The sequence below is a fragment of the Microtus oregoni genome, unplaced genomic scaffold (genome assembly GCF_018167655.1).
Source record: "Microtus oregoni isolate MIOR12 unplaced genomic scaffold, Mior012 000035F_ref0000213, whole genome shotgun sequence".
In the NCBI taxonomy this organism is placed as follows: Eukaryota; Metazoa; Chordata; class Mammalia; order Rodentia; family Cricetidae; genus Microtus; species Microtus oregoni.
In genome coordinates, this window is record NW_024543094.1 from 25855890 (window position 1) to 25878695 (window position 22806).

General features: G+C 36.9%; 1 protein-coding gene across 1 annotated transcript in view; it reads left to right on the plus strand.

Annotated features, from left to right (window-relative positions):
* Plxdc2 (plexin domain containing 2) overlaps positions 1 to 22806 on the plus strand; it is a 398667-nt gene that overhangs the window by 284862 nt on the left and 90999 nt on the right. Inside the window, exon 7 of the mRNA XM_041630585.1 lies at positions 14940 to 15039. Within this exon, the coding sequence (XP_041486519.1) occupies positions 14940 to 15039 (100 nt within the window). The remainder of the gene's footprint in view (positions 1 to 14939; positions 15040 to 22806) is intronic.

Consider the following 22806-nt stretch of genomic DNA (forward strand, 5'->3'; position numbering starts at 1 on the left):
TCTATGAAATCTATCTATGCCAAAAAGTAAACATTATAAAACAAACTAAATAAAACAATTTTCTTAAAAGTTACTGACTATGTTGGTTATTTTCATTCTCTGGAAAAGATTTTCCACACTGAACTTTATTTCCTTGGGGCATTCTGCAGATGGAGAATGATATAAGATATGTCCTTATCTAAATTGCTTTGTCCTGAGCTAGATCTAGATATCATTGCCCACTGCAGTCTTATGTCACCTTCCCTGGAAGATAGGAATAGCTCTCTGAGAAGAGTTCTTACATACATACCAGGGTTTATTGTACCCTAAGGGGTTTGCTGGAATGTCAGTGCAACACCCAGGAATGGTAGTTTTCAATTGTTTTAATTATCACTGTTGGTTTAAACTGTTTCTGAAGAGATCATGGTCAGTAAGTCTGATGCCTTCCATTCTACCCACTGTCAACAGTGTCAGACAGACACTTGTGTTCTTATCCTGGCCTTGTCTTCTGTGGTCATGATCTAAGTTGCCTTCTTACTCACATGCTTCTTGAGGCCTGTCTCACTTTGCAGGGTTCAAGCTAATTCTTCTGTTCCCTCTCTGTTCTCAGTTGGCTTTTCTAATTTTTTTCCATGTTTGTCCATTTTATTCAAAGAAAAATTTCTTTTGTGGTTTGCCATGGGGACTTTTATACTGACAAGCAGTTTGATATTGCTTGACTTCCAGGACTGGACTGGGGCAACACATCTCTGCTCTGTCCTGAGTTCACAGAGGTGCTTTGCTGGCTGTTATTTGCCTTTCTACCCTTTTTTTCGGAGAGCAGTTTCTTTCCTTTTATTTCTGATAATTGTCATGCATTTCTCTATGTAAAATATATTGTTAAAAGGAATGTAGCTCAGTGCTAGAATGTTTGTCTAACATAAACAAAGTCCTAGGACCCATCTTCAAAAACACAAGAAAAAAATGTTTCTGATTCTTATTTTGTAAAATTTCCCAAAATAAGAGTTTCTTTGCAGAGCTAGGGAGATGGTTCAGTTGATAAAGTTCTTTCCATGCAAACACGAGGCCCTAAGTTTGATTCCCCAGAACCTGTGTTAAAACAACAACAACAAAAAATGTGTGGTGGTATAAATTTATGGGTCTAAGACAATGGAAAGAGAAACAGACAAATTCCTAGGTCTCACTGGTCAGCCAGCCTAAACTGTTGGGCAAGCTCCAGGTCACTGAGAGACCCTCTTTAGAAAAATGAGGTGACTTGTTCCCTAAGAATGGCATCTGCGGAAGACCTCTGACATTCACACACACATGCACATATGTGTGCCTACACACATAAACTGCCTTTCGGGTAGCAACTAGATGCTCCCTGCACTTTAAGAAAAATGTTTGTGACATCAAAAAAAAATAGTGCTTTGCAAAGCTTATCACCTTTTACAAAGTGCTTATGTATTATACAGCTGTTCAACTAACTACACATGTAGCATCCGGCTGTTCAACTACACATGTAGTCTCCAGCTGTTCAAATACACATGTAGTACCTGGATGTTCACCTACAATTGTAATATCTAGCTGTTCAATGATCCCTGGATACTATATAACTTCATTGTTTCATCAAAGCATCAGAGAAGGTGTGCAATGAATGCTTGTGGATTGATTATAAAACTATGTCATACATCATTATTTATAACATACAAAGCTGAATCAAAAAGAATTAAATGATGTGCTTAAGACACACAATTAGATAAAGTATGGTCTAGCATAAGATCTCTTTATTTAGTGCTCCTAGCCTCTTGATCCCCCCCACCAGGAGACTATGATAACAACTCATAAACCAACTTATTTGTGTTTTCAATAAATTCTCATCGATAGTTTCTGTTAATAATCCTTTCTATTGTTCTCTACCACACTGTACAAACATACGCATAGTCACTAGAGCTATTTCTGTTAGTCTGTAAAGCCATGATTGAAACAAGGTGTGTCGTAAATAATAAAATTATATGTACCCTGAATCAAGAACTGAAATTGTAAAGAGAAAAGTAAGCACAATTCCCCCTGTCCTTACTTGCTTTTTACATGCTGAGGACAGCTTTGTTTGATTGTGCTGTGTTTGGAGTAAGGGAGAAGAAAAAAAAATCTTCCTTGAATAAATTCACAAGTATCGGATTTAGTTCCATTGCAAGTTAAATCTAATAATGCTTTTCATGCAAAAATTGAATTCCATTGCTCTCGTTATTATATGATTCATTTAGTGACAATTGTGCCACGCATGCCAACCACTCACATGACCTCCATGTCTGCAAGCTTCCAGAATATTCATTTTCAACGGCATTAATTTTTGACAGTGCTGAGTAGATAAGGAATGATCAATAAATTAGAAAATCCATTTTCACCTCCCATAATAATCTTGCTTCTGATAGGACTGAATTAGGGAATTGCTGCTGCTCCCTAAACTGTGGATGGGTATGGATTTGCTCATCGCATTCACTGTTTCTTCAGCAGTGTCCAGCTGTTCTCTGCAGCTGTCTCATGAGAGTTGAAGTAGCAGCATAAATTCCTTTTTCTGAAGTGGTAGGTTGGATTATTCAATCAAAGATTTGAAATCCTGCTTTAAATTGCAGGTTCTTATACTCATCTGGTTGCTTATTTTAGCTAACAACAAAACAGTTTACTTGGGGTAAAGCCAAATTAGGAAAACCCATATTTTTTTTTTCAATTACAAACTGCTACAGAACTGTACTGTTCAATCTTGAAGTACTCACTTTTTTACCTTTTACTAACTACAGACTTACCCGATAAAATCAAACACCTTACTAACAATACATCTATGTTTTGAATATGAATAAGATCCCTTTTACACTTTGTCCTCACTCTTGTCTGTAGTCTTATGGATCTCTTTGTATATCCCTCCGTCTTTTTCCTCTAGATTTTCTCTCATCAGTCATGTCTTCTTGCATGGTAATTTCTGATCAAATGTTTTGCCTTCTTTATATGGTACTAAGTGATATGTCCAGGATTATAATGTAATCTTCCTCTAGGGAACATTTACTTTTCTGGATTGGCACTGAGGTTGGACAAATACTTCATTCTCTCAGTGGAGACTTACACAGATTTTAGCTGGTGGGCTGCTATGTAGCCTTGACTTTTGGACTGTAGTCTTTTAGCTGTATCCAAAGGAGCCTGAGTATCTCTATATTCTTTGCCTTAGACACTGGAAGCCACTTTTTCTCAGCAGAAGTTCTATTATCTTTCCAGGCTCTCAGTCTTCTCTATGACTGACAGGTGTCTTCAGGGAAAGTAGAAGTGGTTTTGCCTCTGTGGATGTTTTTCTCCATGTCTCCAGGTCTTGACCTTTCAAACGATGGGATTTGATGGTCACCTCTAATTTTCTGGGTTTTCTTTCTTTTCATATTTAATCTGCTTTTCTTGTTTGGTATTAGTAGTAGACATGACATAGAATCAGTTTGTTTGTCATAACTAGAAGTAAGAGTCAGTCTCAATTACTTTTAATAAAAATTCCAAAGTTAATTAAAAATCTGGCCTATTTTAAGCAGTTCCTATATGCTAGGCATTAACTTCTATGCTTAAAGTGATATCATGTCTCTCACAGAAAAACAAAAGGTACCTATTTGGTTTTGATAGGAAAGAAATCTTAAGTATTCTGATAGGTTAAGTAACTTTCCCAGAATTATTAAACAAAACTTTAACACAATGATAGATCTAAGTATAGTGTTACCTTGTCTCCTTACAAATTCCTTTTTTTCCCAGTATTATTGGCTCACTTACCTTGTTATTCTCAACTGTCTTTTCTGGTTGTTTGTTTTCACATTATCATTCACATTGAGAAGTAGGTAAAGGAGGCTTGCCTTTCCACAGCATTTATCCTATTATTCACTACTATTTCTCAACAAGAAGAACCTCTATGTAAAAAAATACATAGATGGCATAAAATTGAAAAATCAAATATCTAATTCTTTTTCTGCTAATAACTAGCTATGATCCCAAATCCCCAAAATTTTATATTATTTTCAGTAGCTTCTGAGAGGCGAGAATTGCCTTATTACAACTGGCATGGACTGAAATTTGGAGTCTCTTGGTAATCTAACAATGAATACACCTCTAAAAGGTGTATTATCTCAAAAGTGTAGCTTTAAAGTCTGATATCTCAGCCAGTGATGCCGCCTCCCCGAGTACACCACTTTAGCTTAGAGCATACTCTTTCTCTCACCTGCTTGATCTTTCCACACATGAACAAGGTGTTCTGCTGATACTCTAGGCATCCATAAGAAAAGGAAGTGACTCTTTGTAATGAATATAAATTTGGTTATTTCTATTTGATAAATTCATTTAAGAGACAATTATGACCATTGGGTTATTGCAATGAAATTAAGAAGCCACACACATGTACAGGAGCATCATAGATAACAGATGCACAGCTTAGAAAATGACCTAACACACCAATTTCCTTCAAAAGCAAATCTTAGAAGAGGGTCACAGTGGATAAATGTGGCTATTTGTCAAGTGAAATCACTTTTGATCTATCCTACCATTGAAGTATTTAAAAGTGATATTCCTCCGTATGGCATTAAATACTTCTTTGATGGAGAGCATAGCTAATAAATCGCCAAAACCCTCCAGTCGTTGGTTTCAGTTAATTCTTTTCTTTGAGGACTATTCCTTTTAGTTAAGCTATAATGATGCTTCATACATGGTTATAGCCTAGAAATTTTAAGGATGAACAGTTGTTGAATTGTAGAATTTATGAGGACAAGATAGGAGATCCAAGAAAAAAACTCAATAGCGAGACTATCATCATTTATGTATAGAGTAAATGTCTTCTATGTTGGTTGCTTTATGAATAAAAATGACCTGTGCAAATATAATACATATTATATACATACATATATATGACCAGAAAGTAGAAATCAGTAAGTAGAAAAGTGATATATACATATATTTCATGTAAATATATGTACACTATACATACATGTACATATATATGGTCTGTTTGTGTATGGAGGAGCTATAGATCATTGCTTGGAAAACCAGGAAGGAAAAAATGCTGATGTAAACTTTGTTAAAAAATACTTATAAGGAACATGTTGACACAGATGATTCTCTAAATTTTAAGTGTATGCAAATTGTATTTCCTTTGCTTTGTTAGAATCCCATCATTCATATATTTGTTTAATTATCCATATAGAAAAGCCCCTAATGTTTTAACTTTCTATTTCCTCTCCAAATGTAAAAAGTGCTAGACTGAATGACTTTTAATTGTCTTGTGATAACAAATGATGTGGGTAAAATAAATAATGAAATAAAATAGCAACTTAGGAAAAAAATCAATGTTGTGGGGAAAATTGTTTAGAACCAAGCAGTCTGTAGTGCTGGCCCTGCATCTAGCTGCATATCTTCTCAGGTCATTTATGAGAGCCTATATGTGAGAGCATGTGTGCATCCATGTGCTTATGTGTGCACTGTATGTGCGTGTGCACCTGTATTCGTATGTGTGTGTGGGTATGCATTCCTGTGTGTGCTTGTTTTATTTGTGCCTTCCTTTTAGTGTTTTATGATGGGGAGGGGGTGTTACCTAGGGTATTTTTTTCTCACGAATTATCAATCCATATCTTTTCTCCTTGCTCTGTTGTTCCATAATCGAAGGGTTCTTGGGTCCTTGTGGTTAAAGTCCTGAGTCATTTAAATTCTCTCCTCCAAGTATGGGACATAGAGTTTCTTTCATCTCTCCTATCCTATTTATTCTCGGGTCATGGTTCAGCAAGATCCTTTATCTTGCTTTCTTCTCAACCGGAATCCCCACCTCAGGAGTGAGTGTTCTGGGTCAGGCTTTGACAATAAAGGCCTCCATTTCGTTGCCTTCTTTTGCATGAAGTTTAATCTCTGATTCATCAATTTGGTAGTAAGCAACCTTTAAATCAGAGTTTACAACAGTTTGTGAAGTGTGTTGCCAGCATATTTAATTAGAACATTTCAAATTAAAATAATTGCATGTGTTTCATATTGTAAAATAGAGGAAAATGTGCACATCAGATTTTCCTTTTATAATTTCTTATTTCTTACCCTAGGTCCACATTAACTTGTGTAGAAATAAAGTCTCTAGCCCACTTCCATAAAGAGGTTACTTTTTATTTATCAGCATTAATTGCCTATTTATTTTCAGATTTTAAACAGAATATGGCTGTAGTTTGTTGCATTACTTAATTGGCTGTTTTGTCTCTGTTTGGTGGCTTGTTATATGTAACATAGACAAAACTCACATTCATGACCTTCTTGCCCCAGCCTCCTGTGTGCTGAATGTAAGCATGTAAACCTATACTATGCTGCAAATTCATCTTTAAATTATAATTCATTTTGCTTTCATGTGGTCAAGTTTATTGATCATCTCAATAACTGTAAGGCAAAGGAAATGAAAATATTTTTGTGGATCATTAACAATATTCAGGAAATCAGAAGGATTTTAAAGTTAAACTTAAATAAAATCTCTTGTATCAAATATAGTTATAGGCAACTTGGCATCAATATCTTTACTTCATGTATTATTTTGTTAATAGCAAAGAGAGTTTGAAGATATGTGCGTGTGCGTGCGTGTTTATTAGATTTCCTATTGAATAACAGAGAAATTTGGTCTATCATCCCAGGAAAATGAGATAAAAGGTAAAAGGTTCATACATATAAAATACTAAATTAAAAAAGCTTTGGTTTCTTGTGGACATTTTTTGTTGTCTCTAATACTAAATGACCAGACACCTTATTGCTGATTAGCAAATGGACAAAATGAAGTTTCCAGTTATCTTTCCCAGCTCTGATAGTCACCCTTCGAAACACATTCTTCAGTCAAGCTCCGGCTGAGACCTGTGCAGTCCATTAGAAGGATAGCAGCATCCATAATGAAAACAAATGAACGTTTCAGAACAAAGAACAGGGAGAAAAAAAATCCATGACCTCCAATTCTAGAGTCCTGTTACCTTCTCGATACTGAGACCTCAATATAAGCCCAGGTTGTGACGACAGTGCGGGGCCTCTGTGTCCACAAGAATGACATGATAATGTAGAAAACAAAATAGATTTTATCTTTGAATCATTTACTAAGGCCAGGATATTTTACCTCAGCCTTGCTTAGTCCTCATTTTTCTGCCATAACTTTGTCGAGTCACAGCCTGCTTCCCTTCTTAATTTGCCCCAATATATCATCCATAGGAAACCTTGTATCAAATAATAAACTCTTTGTAACTTGTAAAATTAAGAAAATAATTAAATATGTTGAAAAGAGAGGATTCTGGATGCTTGGCCGAGCCAAAATGGAAGCATATTTTGTTTGGCACTAACACATCCTTTCTGTTTAGGTATGAAACTGTGCACTTGCTAACTGCTTCTCAGGAATTTATACTACATGTCACACAAAGGTCCATTTCCAATTTGGTTTGTTTCAATCATTAAATAACAGCAGTTGTAGACACACAAAGACAGTGGAAACACATTTCCGTGTAAGATAAAATACTTCAGGTTAGGGGTTCATAGTTTCTTGGTGCTGCCCCAATATGACTGACCCATAGACCACTAAAAGTTTCTACATAGAAAGGGTTAGGAATACAGCTTTCTATAAGTTATAAAGAGTTTGGGAATTTTGGCAGATTATTTTATTATTGATTTACTGACTTAGATACTTCATATTTTAAGTTTAGGATACAAAGTATCATGACAATAATATATATTTTCCTGAAAATTTTGTATGATAAGTGAAATAGGTTATACACACATGAGAGAGAAGGGGGAGGAGAGAGATATTGCTTTACTATTAAGGAAGGGCAGTTTATTTTATATGTAGCTTTTAACAATCCCTCCCTCTGAAGGCTATTAACCTTCACCAAGGCAGCAAGGAAACTACACACCATTCTTATTTTCTGTCAATGAGCTCAGCCGTATTCGTTGACCATAGTTAAAATCATAGTCTTTGGTATCTATAGGTAAAAAAATACACCCCAACAAGGCAGAGAAGAAAGGCTATGTGAATACTAAGCAGAGAAATACAGATTTATTTCAATATGAATCACCTGAGAAAGGCTGCTTAGTTTCATCTTTTCTTCATTAATCTCTGAGGCTATTAGGTATTTAATTCAATTGGCAAAAGCAGCATTTCAAAACCTAGATAGTAATTATTTCATCAAAAGGCTCCGGTGACTTCTAGGAAATGTCGGAAATTGAAAACTCCTTGTACATTTTCATTTTAATATTTAATCAGCACAAAGCATCAGAATTCAAGCAACTTACTCTTGGAGCCCATGACATCTTAAAGGATCGTAGGAAGTCAGTGGCAATATTGTAAACTGACTGTCCCTCTTCCATTCCTTTTTGACTCCTCAGCCTCCATACCTTTCCCTCCAGTTCTTCAGGGTTACCAGTATTCTCTGCATGCTAGAGGACACCCTTCTTATGTGCTACATGATGACCATCTCCCTGAAGCTGAACAACATAACATCTCTCTCTCTCTCTCTTTTATTAATTATTTATTAGAGATTTCTGCCTCCTCCCCGCCACCGCCTCCCATTTCCCTCCCCCTCCCCTGGTCAAGTCCCCCTCCCTTGTCAGCCAAAGAGCAATCAGGGTTCCCTGCCCTGTGGGAAGTCCAAGGACCACCCACCTCCGTCCGGGTCTAGTAAGGTGAGCATCCAAACTGCCTAGGCTCCCACAAAGCCAGTACGTGCAGCAGGATCAAAAATCCATTGCCATTGTTCTTGAGTTCTCAGTAGTCCTCATTGTCCACTATGTTCAGTGAGTCCGGTTTTATCCCGTGTATTTTCAAACCCAGTCCAGCTGGCCTTGGTGAGTTCCCGATAGAACATCCCCATTGTCTCAGTGTGTGGGTGCACCCCTGCACCCCTCGCGGTCCTTAGTTCCTTGCTCGTGCTCTCTCTCCATCTGCTCCTGATTTGGACCTTGAGATTTCAGTCCGGTGCTCCAATGTGGGTCTCTGTCTCTGTCTCCTTTCATCGCCTGATGAAGGTTAATATTCAGGAGGATGCCTATATGTTTTTCTTTGGGTTCACCTTCTTAATTAGCTTCTCTAACCTACCCCTGGACTCAGCAATACCGCTCTTGGAAATATACCCAAGAGATGCCCTATCATACAACAAAAGTATTTGCTCAACTATGTTCATAGCAGCATTGTTTGTAATAGCCAGAACCTGGAAACAACCTAGATGCCCTTCCATGAAAGAATGGATGAAGAAAGTATGGAATATATACATATTAGAGTAACTCAACAGTAAAAAACAATGACTTCTTGAAATTTGCATACAAATGGACGGAAATAGAAAACACTATCCTGAGTGAGGTAAGCCAGACCCAAAAAGAGGAACATGGGATGTTCTCACTCATATTTGGTTTCTAGCGACAACATAACATCTCTTATGATGCACAGAATTGATTTTCTTGCCATTGACACCAAACTCATGGAGCCAACTCAATCTCAGTTCCCTCGTCAAGTCCTTCTTGACAGTGGTATGGATCCAGTCCATCAAGGATCTATCCTTTGGCTTCCCTTACATCCTGTAGACCAGGTATCACGCCCTCCCCTGGATAGCTGTAATACCCTCCTGATGAGCTTCTTTTCCTCCCTTTGCCCTGCCTAGTCTTGATTCCATGGCATCCACTGTGCTTTTCTCTCATTGTACAAATGTAAAGGAATCCCCTTCTTCTTCATACAGCTCTCCTCAAAATCTTCTCTTATGTACTTTGTTTTTGAACTTGGACTAGTTTATGGAAGTGGATTTTGTTTGGTTGGTTTTATTGGTGTTGTTGTTTGTTTTGCTTTATTTGGAGGTCATTTTATGAAACCCCTGCTAGTCTGGAACTCTCAGTCCTACTGATTTGACTGCTCAACTGAAGGGTTTACGGGTGGGCATTACCATGTCCAAGCTACTTTTTCCAAGCTTTTTGAAATATAACTTAGTGCCATAGCCATAACTTCCAAGGGATAAATATCCCCTTGTGATTTGCCCCTCTCAGCCTCCCATTCCTTGCTTCCTTTCTCTGCTACAGCAGGAAAAATAATACTTCACTTACTAAACTCCCTCAGGCCATTTACATCTGATGGATTCTACCAAGAACTGTTCCACATGGCAGGCTCTTTCTATTATTTTCAATTCTGATGCAAAGTCATATTAGAAACACCTTCCCCATCTCTCCTCCTTACAGAGACACCCCCTCCTCGTGCACAAGGTTTTTTTTTTTATTGAGAAAAAAAAATTTCTGCCTCCTCCCAGCCTCCCACTCCTCCCCCCTCCCCCCACTCCTCTCACCCTCCCTCTCCAGTCTGAAGAGCAGTCAGGGTTCCCTGCCCTGTGGAAAGTCCAAAGTCCTCCCCACCTCCATCCTGGTCTAGGAAGGAGAACATCCAAGCTGGCTAGGCTCCCACAAAGCCAGGACATGAAGTAGGATCAAAACCCAGTGCCATTGTCCTTGGCTTCTCATCAGCCCTCATTGTTCGCCATATTCAGAGAGTCCGGTTTTATCCCATGCTTTTTCAGTCACAGTCCAGCTGGCCTTGGTGAGCTCCCAATAGATCAGCCCCACTGTCTCCGTGGGTGGGTGCACCCCTTGTGGTCCTGACTTCTTTGCTCATGTTCTCCCTCCTTCTGTTCCTCATTGGGACTTTGGGAGCTCAGTCCAGTGCTCCAGTGTGGGTCTCTGTCTCTATCTCCATCCATCGCCAGATGAAGGTTCTATGGTGATATGCAAAATATTCATCAGTATTAAGCCACCAAGCAGCTCTGAAATCATGACACAGAGTTTTAAATGCTCAGCCCATCTTAGGTACATTTCTAGATAGCCCTTTTAACATAAACTAATCTGTTTCTCTTTATCAACCTTTTTGGAAAATTTTGCCTTTTCTTACTTTCTTGCTTTTCCTTTGTCTGGCTGGCTGATGGCTACCTGGCCTCTTGCCCCAGACATGTCTCTCTTTCTCTCCTCCTCTCATTATTTCTCCTTTTTCTTTTGAAGACTATATTTCTTCTCCTGTTTATATTCTCTGCCCTGCAGTGCCACCTATTCCTCTCTTGCCTAGCTACTGGTCATTCAGTTTTTTATTAGACCAATCAAGTGCCTTAAGCAGGCAAGCTAAAAAAAAAAAATGGCAACACATCTTTTCATTATCAAACAAATAACAAGTACAGCATAAACAAATGTAACACATATTTGCCTGGTTAAACAGATATTTCACAACATTCTCCCATTACTCTCTATTTATTCACCTTATATTATCACCTACCTGAGACCCAAGCTCATTCTGGTAATCTGTGTTATTGTCTTTTTAGCCTGCTGTGGTATCAGTCTATATCTTGTGAGTTGAAATCTCCATGAGAACAAGGTCGTTGCTTTGTTCTCTGAGTAATCCTGGTTAATCCATTGCTACACACTATCTTAATTTATATCTGATGAATGAATGAATGAATGAATGTATCTTGGCTTACCTTATCAAATAGCAAGAACATTATAACTTTTTAATTAAACATTTCTGGGTAGGAGATATTTTTAGAAATTTATTTTCTACTCTATGTTCCCCTATTACATTAAGACTCATAATGGGAAAATACACAGAAGAGGGGGTTTTCAAACTGAATGTCCCGAAATCAAAGCTTCAAGAATGTGTACATTTCAAGACTGGTGAGAAGCTGAAATAAGTCTTTTGATTGAAAATGAGGATTTTTTTTTACTTTCCTTTGTACAGAAAGGAAGAATGTTTAGTTTATAATTTTGTTTGAATCACTGTTAACACTTAGTTTACTTATTGAAACTTGTAAAAGTCAAAGCATCTGTGGGAGAGGTGGTTCCATAGGAAAAATAGTTGCTGAACAACACAAGACTTTAGTTTAAATATTAATGCTCACTTAATCTCTGGGTGACTTTTCATGCACCTGAAGCCACGGAACTGTGGGAGCAGGAGACAGGAGGATTGTGGAGGCTTGCTTTGCTCCAGTCCAGCTCCATGTTCCGGGAGAGACCTTGTCTCCAAGAAATAAGGTAGAGGGTGATAGAGCAGGACACTCAAACACTACTCTGTTCTTCACATATGCATATGCCTACAGGTGTGCATAACACACACACACACACACACACACACACACACACCACAAAACAGTTTGAGGATTGAAAATGTCCTTAATGTTTTACTAGAAGATTCTAATGTTTTTAGTAGAATTTCAGAGAAACTTTATTTTATGTAGACACAAGCATAAATTTTTTTTTCTCAACTATTTAATATAATAGAGAATGTATTGTTCAGGTTGGCTATGTAACAGATTACCTTATTTAAAGCTAAAATCAATCCCATTCTTACTACTTATGTGGTAACTAATTTAGTTGGTGGTCCTGCTGATCAGGGTTGGGCTATGCTACTTTCAAATGTGTCATTATACACAATTCCTGTATAATTCATCAATTAGCTGGGAGATTTACCAGCAGTTGACTAGTCAAAGATGAACTCTTCTGGGGAAAACAAACAACAAGAACAACAAAATGTTTTTGTATCTTGATTACATAATAAATGAACAATATACATTTTCCAGACAGTGACAAAGATCAAGAAAGGAAATGAAAAGCCCACTAGTACTTTTTTCTTCGTGTTTGCTTTTGTCATATTGCCAGCCCCACAGTACAATGTTGTTACAAAGTCATAAATCAATACAGACTGGAGAAAACTTAAATTGAGCCCATGAGTATAATTAATCTACCACAGGCAAAAACACTGGAGGAAAAGGGTAGGCATAGAGATAAACTATGAAGGAAGAAAGGAAAGAGATAGAGCAAGCAAAATTAAAACAAAAGAGACTTGGGGATGGAACAAGTTGGGAACGAGTTAGAAAAGTTGGGATGTACAGTCTGGAAATTAAATTGCCAGAAGGATGCAGGAGCTAAGATACATGACCTGGAAAGCATGGTCTGCTGCGTATACAAGGTATGTCTTATGGCATAACAGGGTCTTTGGGTTGATGGTTATGTAAGTTTCATCATGAAAATGGGAGAGGAAGAAGAGAATCAATAACTCACAGTTTTAGAGATTGGAAACAGGTGACCAATATTAGTAACGAAACTTTAATTTTTATTCTGAAAATGGTAAAAATGTAATTGGCAACAAGGTTTTTTTGTATGTTTTCCCATTTTTTTTGTCTTCTATAAGTTGGGAATCTATATAAAATACCCTTTATGTTATGTTAGCTATAAAATTTGGGTACTAATATAATAAAATTATTATATTATTTTTATAGTATACTAACAAAATATGCTACATTACATATTATACAACATGCCACATGTTAAATTATATATATATATATTATATCACACAATAAATTATATGTAATATAGTTAATATAATATATTAGTATGATATAATATAGTATAATGAATATAACATAATATAAAGTATGTTGGTTAATTTTCTGTCACTGTAACAAAATAGCAAACATAAATAACCTATAAGGAAAACTGGGTTATTTTGATTACCTGTTTTAGAAATTATATTTTCAAGATAGTTTTATGTATTTAAGGATGCCCTTAAACTCAAAATATACCCCTTCATGACTCTTAACTTCTAACCCTCCTGCCTCCATCTTCTCCATACTGGATTATGCTGACATATATCTGCAACCCCAGTACTCCCATAGCAAGATGGCAAAATCCAATGAGAATAACAGAGATCTTGCCTCAAAAGAAAATGGAAGGAAAGAATAGTATCTTTAAAAGCTGCCAACTGACTTTTACATTTATGCTGTGATGCACATGCACATGTACACACTCACACATACACACTAAGTCACTCATGCTAAAGTTAGTTTTTTAAGGATGTATTTTATCTATGTTACTGAATTTACCATAGCAAACAGAATAGCAATATGAAGAAAGGAAGCTGAATTCCTGTGACACCTGAAATTATAAAAGGATATTTTGTTGAACTTGAGAGATAATCTTGTTTTAGAGCTTGGGGGAATCATATTGAAATGATGGTAGGAAGTGGCATTTCTCCTGTTTACTTTGTTTCAGTCATATTCTTCCATCTTTTAAATGATGGTCCAGTGTATGTCCTGTTCAGAAACAACATTAGGTAATAGATTTTATTTGGTAACTTAAAAACCAGTGCTCAGTATTAATCAATAGATCATTTTTTTTCATGGGCATTTCATGGGAATCTGGATGCTACATGTCCCCCAAAGAAGATTCTACATATCATAATAGACTGGTCACCAGGATGGTTATATTAGGAAGTAATAGGATTTTAAAAAGAATAAAACCTAATGGCAAGTTGTTAAGTAATTGTGGCACGATACCCTGAGACATCCCATATCTCCTCATAAGTTTCCCAGATGCTTCCTTTAGAAGTACCACATAGAGCAATAAGCATTGCACCTAATTTGCTTAACTCTAGTATTAACCAGCCTTGTATCATGTGACTGATATAATAACAGGTGATGATGTGATTAAAGATATGTTATGCGATATGCTTATTTTTATTGGTCTTTATGAGTACCTACTGTTTATAAACAGGAGTTTTTAAAAAATCTATAAAATCAAATACGAATAAAGTCATGTATTAAAATAAATAATAAAAAAGAATTTTTGTTATGGAAATTATAACTCCCACTAGTAATGGTGGACTTGTGTGTGTGATAATTTCATAGCTTGTAGTATCAACTATATTTGCAAGAACCTCTTTCTGTCAACATTGGGTTGTGAAATGCTTGACCAGAAGCTCTTGTGACTTTATTTCATATATAACACTAACCTGATGTGATTCCAAGACATTGTCTACTTATTTTCTATGATATTCCATGTTTATTCTCTAGTCTCTCATCTCCATTTTCTGATTTTATTTAGTAAACATGTTAACTCCAACCCTATGCCTGAGTGCCATTCATGTCTAACACAAAGAAATCTCCTTTTTCTTTTCCTAGATACCTGTCTTGGTCACACAGATAAGTTCCACCAACCATCCAGTGAAAGTCGGGCTGTCTGATGCATTTGTCGTTGTCCACAGGATCCAGCAAATCCCCAGTAGGTAGAAGAAGGGTAACTGAAAGTTGATCCTTGATTGGGGTCAAGTCTAAGGACAGTGATGTCTATCAGGGGAACTACAGAGAGACTATCCTAACTGCTGCTTATTAATTCTAATACTGGTTTATATTAATAACTCCTCTTGGGTTTATTTATACCCATTACTCCTGAATTAATAAATGTAGGGGAAGAGAAAAGGCCAAGGACATTTGACTGTTGCTGTTTGGGGGCTCTTTGGTGTAGTTGCTCTGTTTTACAGAGAGAGCTCAGTAACAAGAGCAGCAAAATGGATGTGAAACAGTGACGAATTATTTAGTTGACAGCCTTACAAATTTCGACGTTTGTTTATTTATTTTAAATAATTTTATGAGGAAATAAAGTATGTGCCATTTTGTATTTGAAACATTTGATCAAACCAGAAAATTTAAAAAAAAAAAAGTGAAGCTGCACCTACCAAAGAAGACACATCTCTCCTTTTTCGTTTATATTATTTTTGCTGGTATTGTTTATATTTTGTAGAGTGCGAGAACATTCATTATTTGCACAGTTGTTAATTAGTTTTGCAGATTCCAATGCTGCTGGGGATGTACTTAGACCTAGTTCATGTGCTTAGCATGTGCAGAGACCCTGCATTTATCACAGCATCTAAGCAAGGAAGAGAAAGGAGAAGGATAAAGTGCTGGCTGTGTTTCGTACTGTTCTGACCACCATCTGAGCATTCTGACTTTTAAACCTCTTCTACTGCCAAAATAATCCTGGTGAATCCTTCAGGGCACTGATCCTGAGAGTGTTTGTTTGCTCCTTTAAATATATTTACTTGAAGCCAGGAGTAATAATAAAATACATTTAGAGAGTAGGTCATGTCCTTTCCCGTCTTCAAGTTCTTCCTTTATTTCATTAAGGGTGAACTTAATTTATCACGTACATGCACTGCTTGGGACAGAGTTGAGATGATTCTGTTTAATTGTGTCATCTCTCAATTGCAAGAAGTAAATGAAGTGGAAACTAGACTCTCCAAAGAAACAATGTGGCTGCTAACATTCAAGGATTCTCTTGGCATAGGATGGCATTTGTTACAAGTGAGGATTCTACTCAGTGAAGAACGTGTGTAGCCTCGGTTGGGTTTCTCCTTGTTATCACAGAGACTATAATAGGTAATATTCGAGAGAATTTTTAAATCAAGGCAGATTTTTCAGAAACTTAATTGTACTGAGAACAAAGCAAAGATACATTAGTGTGTGTAAGGAAATATAAAGGCTTCCTGACAGAGCCCTTAAATAAGAGTCATAGCCCGGGCGAGTCACGGTTGGTCTCCGTTTGAGGAGTGGTGTTCCCACATTCTTCCTTTCAGGGGAGTTAAATCGGGCATGACTGGAGTCAGTTATTCATGAGAGAAAAGGGAACACTGGCTTTGGTTTATTTGTTGTTCCTTTCCATCCATGGAAGATGTTTTATGTGCTGCTTGCTAAGAAGGCACTTTAGAGAACAAACCTACAAAAATACAAAATAATTCTCATAGTCTATAAAAGTCTTTTTATATGCAATATTATGTTAGGTTTTTCCCTAATTGTGCAGTTGTGCTTAGAAGGGTCCTAAAAGGAGATTCAGGAAGTATAACCATGTTGTGAAGGGATAATTTTAGGGAAAAAATTCTCCAAAATATAAATGATATTCTATAAATAAATGAATGCACATGAATCTTGAGAGCAGATTATCTATGCTCTTTGGACTCAGTATTCACTTCACAGAACTGAGCCAGGCTCAGAATTTAGAGCCGACCAGCTCTCATGCGGCTGCATGCTTGCAATGCATCCACTGCTCGCCCTGACCTCACTATTCATCCCTCAGGGGAAGAAAGCCCAGAAGAAATGCAATCTCTAATGCTTTCCTCCTGGTGCTACGTGAGACTGTGCTGAAGGAAGACAGTTGGAAAAGATAAGTTCTACTTTAAAATCGCTCCAGGAACAGGAAAATGTTAATCTCGTTCTAAAGCCGGGCGGTGGTGGCGCACGCCTTTAATCCCAGCACTCGGGAGGCAGAGGCAGTTGGATCTCTGTGAGTTCGAGACCAGCCTGGTTTACAGAGCTAGTTCCAGGACAGGCTCCAAAAACCACAGAGAAACCCTGTCTCGAAAAACCAAAAAAAAAAAAAAAAAAAAAAAAAAAGAATTTGTTCTAATGGTGCAGAGTGCACCTGTGTATCTCATCAGTTCCGGTGTAAGAAAAGCATAGCTCCATTTAATAATCAGCTGAAAAGGAAAAAAATACATACTTTTTAGTGACAGAAAATAGAATAACCCAAGGCTTGTGTAATACAAAGTATGATTTCTCCCTCAACTCCCCAACTCCAGGAAGTGAGATGATCCCTAGAGACTCATTATTTACTGTTACTTGTGCTAGGGATGTAGATAAATAATTAAGTCCCTTGCAAAATTATATTAGGAAGTCTCACTATTGGGAGTAATCCCTGTGTGGAATATGAAGCCTTTGCTTTGGTTACTGCTTTTCTCTCTGAGTGTATTTTGAGAATAAATAATTATTATGCCAAGTAATGGGTAATTTCTTTCCTTTCATAGTTATGTGAATTTTCCCTTTAGTGATTGGTCATAGATGTTATTTCTCATATTAACATTTGTAATGGCATTTGTTTGTTTCTCTCTCCTCCAACTTAGTGTTTTGAAATTCAATTGTAATTTCTGACTGCCCGCTTTCTTCACCCAGCCTCACTGTTTCTCTGCCTTCCGAACTTTATAAGGAAGGCATTTCCTCAAATAAAAGTAGAAAAATCATAATGCTTTATGGGTCTTTGGAAAGCAAAACAAAAACAAGTGAACTTAAAACTGTGTCACTCAGTAATGAGAAATTTATTTTAGCTCATACATGTAACATTTCTAGCAAGATGAACTTGCCAGAATAGCTGCTGACCTGACGAGCAGTGTTCTAGAACAAGTCATGAGAGAGACAGCTTACAAATCCCTTAGGATATTTCAATCTGTGCTTCTCACCAGCGATGTTATCTGGTACTTTCATAATGTCAAACCCGTTCTCAATGGTAACCCCTATGTCAAACTTATTGTTTTTTGCTTTGTCAGCTATTACATGTCACAGCTCAATAGAGACACTCCGTCATGTTCAGAAAAAGAACTTCAGTTAATTTGTATAGCAAACTACTTTAGAAGTTTCTAGCTCCTATTTGAACTCTGGGACATATTTTGCCACATGTGCAATGTTTTCACAAGTTTGCAGACATGAAAACTTTTCCCAGAAGTCAGTTGAGATTACTTAGAATCAAACAACCTTAGTAAACACAAGCAGAGCTATGTTACTAAAGTTGGAGGGAGAGAAATAAAGAAATGTCATTAAAAATGTTAATATGAGAAGTAACATCTACGACCAATCACTAAAGGGAAAATTCACATAACTATGAAAGGAAAGAAATTACCCATTACTTGGTCTAATAATTATTTATTCTCAAAATACACTCAGAGAGAAAAGAAGTAACCAAAGCAAAGGATTCATATTCCACACAGGGTTACTCCCAATAGTGAAACTTCTTAATATATTTTCACAAGGGACTTAAATTCATTTAATGTTATAATTGGCTTTAACATTAATTCTCAAAAAAGTTATAACAGAACAGCACACTAACCTAGGATCATTCCTGTCTTGCTCATAAGGTCGGCACTTAAACATGAGCTTGCTAGCCAAATGTGGCAAAGATTCACTTCTATTGTGACAACTTAACCTTAGACATTAAATTTTAAACTACATTTAATTAATTTTAAGTTCAAGAACAGCATGTAACCATTGGCTGCCATACTAGACAAGGCAAAAGTAGACATTGTACATATATATTTAAATAAAATGTTAAATGTCAAGTACTTTTAAAATAATGTTAGAGTTAAATATGATTATTAATAAATTTCAAGCATAAGTGTACTTATTCAATAGTAAATTTTGAAATATAACCACTATAATAATAGCAACTTATAATTTTTATTTGATGGTAGGGTATAGACATTCTAATTTAGTAATTACAACTTTTAGTGTGAGATTAAAACACAATCATATAAATTTTTTAAAAATTATTTCATAGAACCCATTTCAAGTGCTTCTAGACGAGCCTAGTTTATTATTTCAGAGTCATCAGTCCTGTCGTTCCTTTAGGCCAAATCAGTCTATAAATCTCCAGTGAACGGTGCACGCTGATCTCCATTCTCTCTAACTGCAAAGCCCCTCAAAATTATTCATCCTGCAGAATGTAAAATTGCTTCCCTTTACAGCACTATTTACTTGCTGCTTTGATTCTCAAGCCTGAACTAGCTCAGCAAAGGCTCAGTGAAAGGACAAATAAAGAACTATTAGCTTCTTTGTAAAATACCAACTTATTAAAGAGCATTGTGCAAAATGATATTTCATTTTAATTCATACGTTATTAACATACTTTATATGGTTGTTCCTGACTGGATTTTTCTAAATGTGTGTAGATAGTGGTGTGTGAGTGTGTGTGTACAAGAGTGTATGTATGTGTATATGTGTGCATGAAAAAGAGTGTGTATGTCTGCATATGTCTGTCTCTCTATTGTATGTGTTTGTGAGAAAATATTTATCTGTGCTTATGTGTGCATGTCCCTGTGTGTGTATGTTTGTGTATATGTGTTATGCATGTGTGTGTTTCTGTGTCTGTGGTAGAAGAGAGTGTGCTGGTGGCACATCCCTGTGTGCTCATATGAGACCAGAACAGCGCAAGGCTTTGAGGGTCTTCTGTCATTCTCTGATTTAATACCTGGAGAGAGAGTCTACACTGAACCGGAAGCTTTGCATTTTCTAATGGATGGTTGACTCGGAACTCAGAGGATTTGCCTGTCTTCACATACCACTTTCTCCCCCTCGCACCCCCAAGCCTGTCTAGGAGTAATGCCCAGTCTTCTGCTGAGTGGTGGGGACTCAAACTCATCTTTTGTGAATTGAGCAAGTGTTTAGGCACTAACCCATCTCATACCCTGCTGAGGCGAATTGAAAGAAAGAGACAGAAGGAAGAAAGAAAAAAGGAAGGAAGGAAGGAAGGAAGGAAGGAAGGAAGGAAAAGGGAGAAAGAAGAACTAAAGATTCTTTGGCTATTAGCAACCACTGATTCACAAACTTTAACTCATTTGAGAACTTTTGTAGGGGTTCTGTAAACAAGATAACTCTCCTTCAGAAATATGGTTAAGCTATTTCATTTTTTTTTGCACATTCATTGGCTTTTAATCTGAGTCCACATATGCAAAAAATACAAGTTTTTACTTATTTAAATTCTCTATATTTATTCAAAACAGTCACGGACAGGACTTTAACACAAGGTTAACGTGCATGGCATTTGAGCATTCATTTGGTCAATGCACACTTGCTAGCATGCCCACTGGGACAGGATTAATTGATCTAAGCAAGTGAGAGTCAGGACAAAATGCTTTTATATCACTCAGCCAGTGAATAAATGAGCTCCTCTTTGCAGACCCTTCTCTGTAGCTGCCTTACTCCGTAAACATGGGCACAAGTTTGCTCACCAGTTAGAATTGAATTGTTTTTAATTTATGTTTTTTTTTAATTATTTTTAATACTTATTTTAGCTATCATGACCTGATACTATATTGTTTATGCTTTTCTGCTTTTTTATTTGCCTCAAATTTATACTTTCATTTTAATATTTGCTTAACTCATGTACTACATAACAAATATTTGTTTTCATTACACTTTCCTAATACTATGGGGGCATTGTAGTTTTTTCTGGTTCTGGTCACCTGCACTTATATAGTGCCAGAATGTTAATTCTCCCAACTGAATTCTGATATTGAAAACTTACTTTTCAGTACAGTTTGTACCACTGTGGTGTAAGTTACACATCTAAATGACTGATCCCTAAACATTATCCACTCTTTTGCCTGTGGTTGTTTTGTTCAACATTTGATTCTAAAGGTGGAAAAAATTCATACTCCATTCCACCAATTTCCACTTAATAAAGCCATTATTTCTCTTTTCTTTTGTTTTCTTTTTCTTTGCTTTCTTTTCTTTTCTCTGAAAGAAAAAATATAATTAATTGCTCAAGATTTAATAGCATGGCATTCGATTGAATGGGATTTCAAGTGTGCATTGCACAATCTTGGAAGCAAGGGGATATGCTCCCCTAGCGCCTGGAGAGCCATGTTAGTCCCAGGTCTGTGAAGACTCCACTCTGTCCTCCTTTTACACGCTTGCTTCTAAATCTCTGGGCAGATGATTCCTAAAGGGAGTGAGGAAATGAAGCAAGTTGAGACCAGGAAGTTGGATGAGAAAGAAGAGGGGGGAAAGTGTTATATCCCCCCTCCTGCCAGCCTTTGGTCTGATTTTCTTTACACATGGGAAAGTAACAGCTGAAATGTGACCCTTAGGCTCACCCTTAGCTTGAGCAAGGTCCTGAAACTTGTGCTAAGTAGAGATGGAATTAGAAAGAAGCACATAAGATAAAGTAAACACACTTCATCATCATCCAGATTTCTGCTGTTTTAGCTAACATTTGACTGATGTTTCATAGAATTACAATAGAATTAGAAAAAGAGTTTGTAGCTAAGACATGATCTTCTCTATGCTTTGTTTGCTACTCTCACTAGCTAAGTCTGTTACTACATCTTTGAGTGGGAAGCTTGTTATTGCTGTAATAGTATCCTGTTTTTCCTTAACTTTTTGTTTTCTTTCCCTGAATCTTCATGCTGAGAATGAATGAATCTTGTGATGTGCATAGCCTACTGTTTACTTTGAAGAGTACCGGGTAGCTTGTGCTGAGGGCTGGGACCAATTTGGATTAGAAAACAAATGAAATATAATCATTTGAAACCCTTCGTTAGGCATGGACAACAGAAATAAGAAAATGGCAACAAAGCTTATGTTTGACAGTTCAATGGACTAAGATATTATTAAATGCAAGGATAGGACAATGAAGGCAATTGCCATTATATTCTTTTATGAATATTTGCTTTTAAGACTGGCTATCAAAGAAGCAGAATCCAGCGAATCCAGCTGAGGGAGAATGTGGAGAGGGATAGGATTCTTAGAGTTTCTGTATGACCACACTGGCCCTACTAAATGAACCTGTCTTGGCTCAGGCACACCAACACCAAGTTCTTGGCACAAAGAAGATTTATTTGCACAAAAGGGACAGAAGGCAGAGATTAAGAGACAAAGACAGGAGACAGAGGACTAGGTAGAAGAAAAGGGAACAAGAGAGAGGGGTAAGATGTATTTGTCCACAGAGAAAAACAAAGGACTGCCACTGGATAGAGGGAAGACAGCTATGCCATAGGAAAATGGCAGTTTATAAAGAAAAAAGGGAAACCCTGTTAGGATGAATGTCATTCATTTTAGCTGAGCATGTTAATTAGGTGAGCCAACAGAGGCTTTGAATTGCTGACCTCAGTACTTCAAAAGCTCGATCTTGGTAGTCAGCCTCAGGAGGAAGTAGTCCTAAAATAAGGGAATAGACCTTGGTGTCTAGCTTTAGGAATATAATTTAATGGTTATTCGCAATGCAGAGAGAATGGGAGAGAAGGGCAAGGCCTGCCAGAGCCATGGCCATCATGCTCTTGCTGGCCAGAGTCCCTTCACCCACCTGATGGAGATCAGAATTCCTTAAACCAACAGTTCAACATTTGCACACTGCATAGTATCACCGGGACATCTTAATCTCTTTTTTCTACAGGTGTTACTCTCTAACAGTTGATTGAATTTATTTTCTAATTTATAACAATATTTCACT